Below are 9,657 nucleotides of genomic sequence, written 5' to 3' on the forward strand. Positions count from 1 at the left end.
GCCTCAGGAGGCGGGTGCCTGTGCTGCATCCCTGCCATCGTTCAAAGCTGCCAGGGCCCTGCACCTTCTGATTGCCCGACCACCCAGGATTTAGTTTTCATGTTACTCCAGGGAAGCGCTTAATTAGTGAGGGTACCTCTCCCCATTAGCCTGCCACCTCCGCTTAGCAGATATTTTGATGGTAAATTAATGACTGTCTTGAAGTGATGGTCACCAGCTGGGCCTTGCCTCGGCTGTAGGCCAAGACTGGGGAGGACATTGTCCGCCTGGCCTTGGGCATCCTCATCTTGCCAGACCTGGGGCTGGAGAGGGGAGCCGCTCTCGCCTTTCTGCATTTCCATTTCCTAGGGGAGACCTGCCGACTCTGTAGCTCAGTTATGCAAGACACAGGCCGACACAGTTTCCCAACAGGCGAGGCTTGCTCTTTCCTCCCTGCAAAGCCAGTGAGAAATTCTGGGCCCATCAGTTGTTCAGTGCCCAAAAGAAACCCTCTTAAAGGGGTTGGATTGCCAAAGGACATATGTTTGTCTCTTAAGTTGTGTCCTGGTATCAAAAAACGAAATGGAGGTTCCCCACATCAGTTTTTTGTAAAAAAAAGGTCATGGTTCTTTATTCATTTGCACAGTGCCTTGCACAGTGGAGTCCTGATGCTAAATGGAGTTTGAATGCCTGAAAATTAATAACAGCAGGACAAAGTCCAGCATTTAAGAGCAAGCACCGCAGCTTTCCTTCTGAGAAGGGCAGAGGAGAAGGAGAGCAAGACAAGGTTTAGACGGCAGCAGTGAATGGGTCTTCTCCCTGCCAAGATCCAGCCTCACCCCTCTGAGGATGTTTTTTAGCTCCAGCCCTGGCGCACCGGTAGAGCTGCACGTGAATGTGCCTCCTCCTCTCCCCTCCCTCCAGAGGGGAGAATTACAAACTCAGGCCAATGACCAACTTCGTGGACCTGGGGACAGCGGCCAGCCACCAGTGGGGAAATGCTGCGAGAAGAGGAGGATGCTCAGACTTTCAGCCTCCTTGCTGACCACGATACTTAACGGGTGAACACGCATGCTGAGAAACCCTGCTGTTCTATTCCTGACTTGCCATCTGAGCCTGACTCATTGCCTTGGTAACAAATTAAAACACTTTTATGTGTTTGCAGCTCAGTACCTAATTTTGTAAAACCAGGGAAACTGGCTCCCGATGTTGGCTGTGGAGGTCCTTTGGCTTTCCCCTGTCCCACGGTATCGGCTGGGAGCAGCCCCGTGCCCCGTCTCGAGCCGCTGCAGAGCTGCCGGTGCTCAGCAGCGCAGTTTGCAGGGGTGCTTTGGGCAGCGGTGTGCGCCTGGGGGAGTCGCTGGTGACAGGAGCCAGCATTGGTGCAACCTGCAGTGAGCCCCTCTGTGACAAAAGAATGATAAATATTGCTGTGTGTTTTCCAGGCACCAATAACGGGGCCAGCTGGAAACTGCCATGCCTGTTGCCGTTTGTGGGGTGCCCTAGCGAGGAGCCTTGCTCACCCATCGAAAGCACAGAGGGGAGTTTGCCAGTAACCGAAACGGACTGGAACAGTCGTAAGATGGTCACGCACCCAGGCCAGCCCTCTGCAAAGCCGCTCGTCATGCCATCCTGTCCTGGCTTGAGTACGACAGTGCCACCTCCCATTTACAGTGCAACGGGGTGTCTCATCCTTCATCCCACCAAAACGGTATTTTCTTTTTGAGCCTTCCGTAGGGAACCTGACATAACCCTCACCCCCTGACTCCGAGGCTGTGGTTCTGCCTTACGCCCCTCCCCAGCAGAAACGAATGAATGGCTCAGTCTCCTGGTGTGTGTAACACCAACTCTTCCTCATGGCTGCAGCAACGCTTACTGCTACTGCAAAGCTGCCTACTTCTGTGCTCTTGAATCTGTTGTTGTTGCGCACACAGCTTTTGAGGTGTGTACTGTCAGGCAATCTATATCGAGGTGACTTCACTCTCTCTTTGCAGTAGATAAAAGTGCTAAAACTACCTGCAAAGGAGAAAAAAGGCATATGACGGTATCCTGTACAAGGTGCAAGCCAGCACCGTGGAACCAGTTCCTTGGGTCACAGTCAGCGTTTTTTTAGAATGAGACAAACCCTGATGGGATGTGGCTGTGGAGGAGAATTGGGGCAAGCCCTTTCCCCCAGAAGGCCATAAAGCCTCACAGAATTTTTAGCCAAATAAAGCGGCTCCATTTCCAGCTGAGGGACCCTGTGCACAGGCAGCCACCACCCACAGCAGCTGCTGGGCGAGAGGATGCTCCCCCTCTCCTGCGGAAAAGGAGCCGGCGTGCCTGTGCAGAGTCCCCAGGTTTGTAACGTCTGTTCAGTGCTCGTCCAGCCCAAGGCTGATATGACTCGCGTTCTGAGGTCATTACAGTGACTGCATGGAACTGTTGGGGGTTTTTGGTGGGGGCGGAGGGTGGTTTGCACAGTGAGTGGGTCAGAAAGCGTGTTGCCTCCCCACAGTGCAAACATGAAGGTTGCTTTGAATAAGGTTTCAAAAAGCTCCAGCAATCCCAGTCCTGTCTGTCAAATTCAGCGAGGAGCTGGAGATGTTTCTGGAGGAGAAGAAAATACCAAGACACAGGCACTATATATAGACGTCCGTGTGAAGGTGGCGACGTTGGAGTGCAGTGTATTTTTATCCCAATAGAGGTGTTATCTGTCTATCTCCCACAAAATGCTGGAGGGGGGGTGTTACAGCACTCAGTTCATGCAAAGAGAAAATAGCCGAAGTCACAGTTAAATGTGTGTGGTCTGTGTTTTCCAAAGGCAAGCTGTCATACTTGGAATTTTTCTCCTCTGGCTCACTGCCCTGTATTTGTTGCATGACAAAGTTCATCATCCAAGTAGCTGTTTAGTGGCCTGGATGGATTTTTGCCGGGTATAGGGTACAGTTTAGGTCTGCTACTCATCAGAGAAGTACGCGAGTTTTGTGCGTACCTCAGCACACACGATCTTTCTGTTCTCTCACCAGCGGCAAAGCCGTGTTTAGCTTACATTGGGGCTGAAGCCAGATAAGAAGGATGCTTCAGCACAAGACGTAACCACATCTGGCACATGCCAGGGGCGGTTCCTAAGAGTTCAAAGGCTTCAGCATAGATTATTTACGCATTCACCTCCTAGCAAATCCTTTTATTCTTAAATTCCAGACAGTTTATTATGTGGAGATCCTGAAAATCCAAAGTCTTGTCCTCTCTGCATAGATGTTAAAGATCTTAAAACCTGGCCAGACATCCCGGGAGCAGCTACCAGGCAGTGCCAGTGGCCTCTGTGCAGCACTGCCCGAGCGGCTGCTCCCACGGTGGCTGCTCAGGGCCCGCTTGGTCCCTGCACAGGCACAGCCTGGCTATAGATACGCACGTAGGTGCCCACGTGCACAAACCCAGAACGTGCCCACCCCATGTTAGCATGTAGGAAGTGGATTCAAAAGTCATTTCAATGCTAGCAAATGAGAAATAGTTTGGGATGGGCTGTAACTAGAATATTGCCTGTTTTTTAAGGACTGGCCCTGTGAAATTCCTGACTGCAAACTGAGTATTGTATTACTGCTAATCAGCAGCTCTGCTGGGGTCTGCTTGCACTTCGCTCTCGGAACGATATGAGTTCTTGGCTTGCTTGCTGATGAGGGGATTTATTTTACTTTTTTGGCTTCATGGATGCTCATGAGGATGAAGAGCAAAAAGCTGGCAAGGAAACATCGCTGCTGAGAAGAGAAACTTTGATCAAACTTGTGATTTTCCCAGCTCCATGGAGTAAAGGAAGTTTATTTATAGAATGGCTTTTTTGGTAAAAACAAAACATGTCCTGTATCCTGCTTTTGATGGTGGCTGCAGAGCAGCATGATGCGCGTTAATTTTATTTGCTTTGTAGCATGAAGTGGTGTAGAGTATTAGCGGCAATTAGCAGTCTGTGCAGATTGGGGCAGTCTTTCTTTGGAGAGCATACGACCTTCCACTGCAGTTGCAAATGAATACTGCATTTAAGAGTACCCAGGAAGGCAACTGCGGTGGGATTAACTGTGGTGGAGCAGGACTGCAAGACAGCTGTTCTCACTGTGATTCTTGACAAACAGCATCTGCTCTGAGGTTCAAATTGTTTGGAGGCCTCTGCTCACCCAGATTACTTCAGATGAATACCCTGAAACTCAAACTCTGTGGTGTAGGGAGACGACAAGCCATCCTTACTACTGCCTTGTCTCTCTGCACCACTCAGGCACTTCCAAATGAGTCCTTGCTACTGCCAGGTGAGGCACTGCTATTCCGGGTGCCAGTTCAGGGGAGGGTCCGCATGCATTAATATCCCACTGGAGCACCCAAAGTAACGTCTGGTCCCATCTACATGCATTTAAAACCACCAAAACCAAAACGTGACTAAGACATTGCATTCTTCAGCTTGCAGCTGAGGATTCCAAAGTGTTTTATGATTAATTAACTAATTAAGCCTAAGAGCATTTCAATGTAACATGTTTTTATATCCCTTTGTCAAGAGACATAGGAAGTCAGAGGGCTGCCTAAGCGCTGCACCCCAGCGCTGCAGGGCGCCGGTCTGTAGCCACAGCCTTCTCACCCAGCACTCGCTAGCTCTGCCGATTCCCAGGAGTTTGGTCTTAAGATGCTTTTGGGAGCTGCAAACTGATGGATGTCGCCATTAGATAATATAAACAAGTTCCTGCCTGTCCTGAGAACTAGTAAAAGAAATGTGAAACGGGTGAGAAAGAAGAAGAGCAGACGAGCATATTTGTCCTTTTTTATCTGGGGCTGGGGGAGTCGAGTAGGAAAAACTACAAACCTCATTTTCAGCTGAAATGCCACCCATAGCGTCTGGCTGAAAACTATCGCTGTCTAAAGGTTTGTACCTTGCACGAATGGCATCAGCAACTCCCCACAGCTCCCCTGGAGAGGTGGTTTACAGCGAAGGGCCTCGCTGGCCGCAGCTCTGCTCCTCGCAGGAGCTGGCAGCCCCGCTGCGGAGCAGCCTCACCCATGGCGGAGGCTGCCGAGCCGCACGGGTCGCTGCGGAGGGGCCATCTGCAGCCTGAGGACTGCACTCGCCCCCGACCCACGCTGCTGTCCCACCCGGCCACCGCTCACCTAACGGGTGCTGCCGACCAGAGTCCGCTCCCAGGCTGTGCTGCGTCACCCACCCACCCCTACTTCCCCAGCACCCCCGGCACAGCATCGCCCAGCGCCTTTGGGGACTGAGCTACGTTTCATCTAAGCTAAAGCATAATTTCTGGCCGCAGAGGTGCATGCGGGAGAAGTGGACGGCCTCTTCCAGGTCGGCTTTCTCGCATCGCCCTCCTGGCCCAGGCACTGTGTCCATGCACGGGCATGCCTGCCTGCCTGCCTGATAAGCTGTGGGCCAGGCAGGGCTCCCAGGAAAGGGACTCACTCCCAGGGCCACACTGCCACAATTTCCAGTGGGAAAACCTGAGAGAGGAGCTCCTGAGAGAGATCCGGTTTTATGTGTGATCCATCCAAGATGACTTATTGACGCCACAGAGCTTCCCTGGTATACGCACACCAGCTTGTACCCACAGGACATAGGAGGTCCTCTACAGCTCCACAGCTATACCCGCACGTATGTACTCCTATAGCACGCAGGTGAGAAAACCTGTCCGGTGTCTGCCTGGAAGTTTATAGCTCTGCAATTCTGAAAAATGCTCTGAGATTTAACAGCTGTTTGAGTCAAGCTTTTGAAAGTTGTGAAAAGGTTTATAGAGACACTGTAAAGAAGAATAGATCAGGTGGGAGAAATGGAAATCCAGGAATATAACACAGGAAAGATGAAGCCACACGTCAGTCTCTACCCCAAATTCAGTCTGAACCAAGCTTCTTTAACAGGTCTAAGATCATGTCCTCATTATTTAAGAAAAGCTTTTGTACTGTTAAATAAAAAGACAGAAACAACTTAGGATTTTAGAATTAGCCTAGTAAATCATACCTAGATAAAGTTAGTAAATTGAGTTTAATATTTTCCATTAGTGAACCTCAAAGTATTTTGCCAGGGACATAAGCATCATTACGCACTCTCCTTCCTTTTCAATGGCTGGGGAAACCGAGGTGCAGTGACGGGAAATACTTTTCACCACCTCTAACAGTTACAGCTTTGCAATTACTGATTTAATTGCTATCAGTCCAAAATGAGTATATTGCCCCGAAAGTTGAAGCACCTGAAATGCCCCCCCCTCCAAAGTCAGGAAGCACTTGAAAACTCTGGGGGAAAACAGCTGCTGTGAAGTTTTTGTAAGGAGAAGGGCAAGCTGGTTTTGTCTCAGCCCAAGTCAATGCAGTTACTGTTGTGATGAACTCAAAATAGTCAAATATCACAAGGAAATAGCAGCCAGATTTGCAAACAAAACGATCTCTCTTACTTCAAACGTTTCTGCAATACTGCTAACAGGAAAGTTTCATAGCTCTTGGCACACAAGAATAAAGCTTTCTATGCTGACGGACAGAGTAAAGAACGTGGACCCTCCTTACCCCTTCCATGTGGATCCTGGGATTTGTCGCCAGCCGGTGCTGATGAAGTTGCAACCCCCTAGGGACTCTCCTGACAGAGGCAGGGGAGGACAGGACCCCCGACCTCTGGATCGAGCCAAACCTGGTAATGTTTTGTCCACACCTGACTCCATCCAGGAGGCGAATGAGGAGCAGGTTGGAGGGCAGCTGCTCGATGCTGCAGAGGACGAGGGTCCTGCACTCAGGGCACCTGAGCTCCTTCTGGGATTTCAGGATCCTCTGCAGACAAGGCTTGCAGAAAGTGTGCTGGCAAGGTAGCACCTTCGCTGTGGCGTCGAGCTTTTCAAAGCACACAGGACACTCCAGCAGGTCAAGGAGAGCTAAATCATCCATCTTCAGTGCAGAAGTCCGTCACGAGCGGAGCTGGAGCCGTCCACATGCCACATCCACCAGAGCGGGCTGAGACACCTTCCTGCGCCCGCGAGAACCGCACCAAAATCCTGGGCTCAGACAGCTATCCTGCACGGAGGGAGAGGGAGGAGGAAAAAGAGCAGAACTTGACTGCTGGAGTATGTAATACATCCCACCTACATTGCAAAGCAGTGCCTCACCAGCCAATTTGCAAATGTATACTTTGCGCTCACATCCAAGTTTGAAGTGAGTCACTTGTGACTCAGTAGGAGCGAGGGGACGGCGTTGGGGCTGACACCAGAGGCAGGAGCCCCAGGTCCTGCTCGCTGGGCAGACAGATCCCGTAGCTCGAACGGGGTGAGCTGGCTCCTCGCTGCTGGCCGGGGCAGTGCTGGCTGCAGCAGGACAGGCATGCTCAGCCTTACACTACGCAAAGTTGTCTCTAATGCTCCCTGCTCTGTGGATCATAACTGACATAACAGTAAAAAATCTACCAGCTCAGGAGATCAGAGTCCCTGATAAACATCAGACTGGACCTGTTTACACTTGGCTCTGGCTGAAAGCGGCTGCTCGCTGCACACATCCCTCGCACACCTACACGCCGCCTCGTTTTTCAGATCGGTCCCAATTAAGCTCGCTCTCTACCCGTTTTGACAGCAGTTCTATAAAAAGTGCTTCAAACACAAACACTCTCCGGAGGTACCTGGCAGAGACGCAAGGTGCTCCGCAGTGCCATCCTCGCCCGGTTTGGCTGCCTCAGCTCTCTGAAGCAACCCGATTATTCCTCCCACAGCCTGAAGTCACTCAACCTGTTCAGCTCCCCCAGCACTGCACGCTGCTTGAGACTGAAGCGCGCACCACGTCGGGATTCAAGCTGGGACTTGCGGCAGCCACGCAGCCCCACAGCGCAGACGGGACACCCTGTGCCAATGCGTGCTGGAGGGGCCGAAGGGGAGCCTTCGCGCGGGGAGCTGGCACGGCGGCTGCTGGGGCGGGCAGCATGTGCCAGACCCGACCCGGTTTTGGCTTTCTGTGCCCGATGCTCAAAACGGGGAGCCACCGCTCCAGTCGCTCATTCCTACGGATGCTCGCCTCAACAGCAACCGCTCTGTGGGACAAGAGGGAAAAACCAAAAAGTGTATGTTTGTTAACAGGGCTGGGGCTGACTCCCCGTGCGACTTTCAGCGCCATCACCACGGGCTCCAGCAGCTCCCGGCTGTTCCCGCTCCCAGGCTGGTGGGGCAGTGGGTTCTGTGCTGAGGTGAGACGGCCACAACTGGGTGTCGAGTGTGTCCAGCTCTTGCCACCGGTCCCCATGGGAAGTGTGCCTGCATGCTGCAGCACGACCCAAGCCCAACAGCAGTGTGGGGTTTGATGCAGGCACCTTTTCACCCCAGTGAGGCACTGGCCGTGGCACGGGAAGGCCGGGGGACATTTCATGGTATCTGTAATTTGCATTCACTTTATCAGCTGAATTCCTATCTCGAGGTCTGCCTTGCTCGCACATACTGATCTGTTGCTTAATAAGAGAGCAGTAGATGTAGCAAAGATCCGAGAGATTTTTCCTTTCAAACCCTGCCATATCTCAGTTGTGTGTTTACAACCTACAAGTAGTACAAATATTAGAGAAGACTAAATCTGAAGGAACGATTTCTATTTGGTCCTCTCACAGATAAGACCATCAGACTGCGCATATGCCACTTCCCTTTTCTCAGGAGGACTCTTTCAGAAGTACAGCGTGGAAATGGTTAACGTGGCTTTTTTTCAAAAGAACTTCCCCATAGATCATGATTTTGTCAAAACAAAGTTTTTTCTTTTCCTTGTTTTTTTCAAATGGTGGCCATTTGGCTAAATTAAAATGTTGACAAACATCTTCAGGATAATGCAAGAAACCAATGACCTCACTCTGTTTCATCTCAAGTTTCCTTTTACTTTGGTATTTCTTTGTAGCCTGTCATATGTTGATTTGTGCTTGGCTGACTGAGTGCACACTTTTTAATGAATGATGTTGCACATAACATCATCTCATCTATGGGCGTTTTTAAATGCAATGCGTGACATAAACTATATTGAAAACAAAGGTTTTGATGGTTGTTTTTCTTTTTTACATATTCTTCCCTATTTGTGCTCTGTGATTAACACTCAAGATGTATTTTCATCTGATTAGAAAGGAAACAGAATTATGAAGTATCTCGCAGTGGGCAAGTGGTGGAAATGAAGTTGACTGGCTGGTTTTGTGTACGCCAGGTAATGCTCATCTCCGATCAAATCTGTTTTGTGAGTACTTCTTCAATTTTTCCTAAACTTTAAGGCCAGTCTGCTTTAGTTGTACTATCAAAACAATGAGTGGGACTGAAACGGCCAGGGAGAAGCACGCGCATTTTGCAGTGCACAGTTCCCAGCGAATTCCCAAGGGAAATCAGCAGCTGCTGCCCGAGTGCCTGGCCACCTCGTGGGGCACCTCAGGAGGGCGCAGGCCGGGGGATCCAGCGGTGCTGAGCACACTCGGGGGGTCCGGGGGGATTCAGGGGGTCCAGAGAGCACCTTGCCTGCAAGGCAGCCAGTCCAAGGTAGCAGTTACTTTCTGGGCTCCCTGAGGGGCTGGGTCTTACCCTTTTCCAGGGAAATGTGTGGCTGTGGGAAGCATGCCATGCTGTTCATCTCCTGAGAATGGCACCAGGTGCTAAAGCTCTGGGCAACCTTTCTGCCTGCAGCTGAGAGCGACTCCAAGCCCCATCCTGCCTGCCTGGGGCACGCAGGCTGCGGATCGCC

At 51.0% G+C, this 9,657-nt stretch overlaps 1 protein-coding gene across 1 annotated transcript in view; it reads right to left on the reverse strand.

Annotated features, from left to right (window-relative positions):
• Positions 1-6,867, reverse strand: part of SH3RF2 (SH3 domain containing ring finger 2) — a 41,081-nt gene extending 34,214 nt beyond the window's left edge. The window contains 1 exon segment of the mRNA XM_059825568.1: positions 6,496-6,867. Coding sequence (XP_059681551.1) covers positions 6,496-6,867 — 372 coding nt within the window.
• Between the last annotated feature and the right edge of the window lie 2,790 nt (positions 6,868-9,657).

The sequence above is a fragment of the Gavia stellata genome, chromosome 16 (assembly GCF_030936135.1).
Source record: "Gavia stellata isolate bGavSte3 chromosome 16, bGavSte3.hap2, whole genome shotgun sequence".
NCBI lineage: Eukaryota > Metazoa > Chordata > Aves > Gaviiformes > Gaviidae > Gavia > Gavia stellata.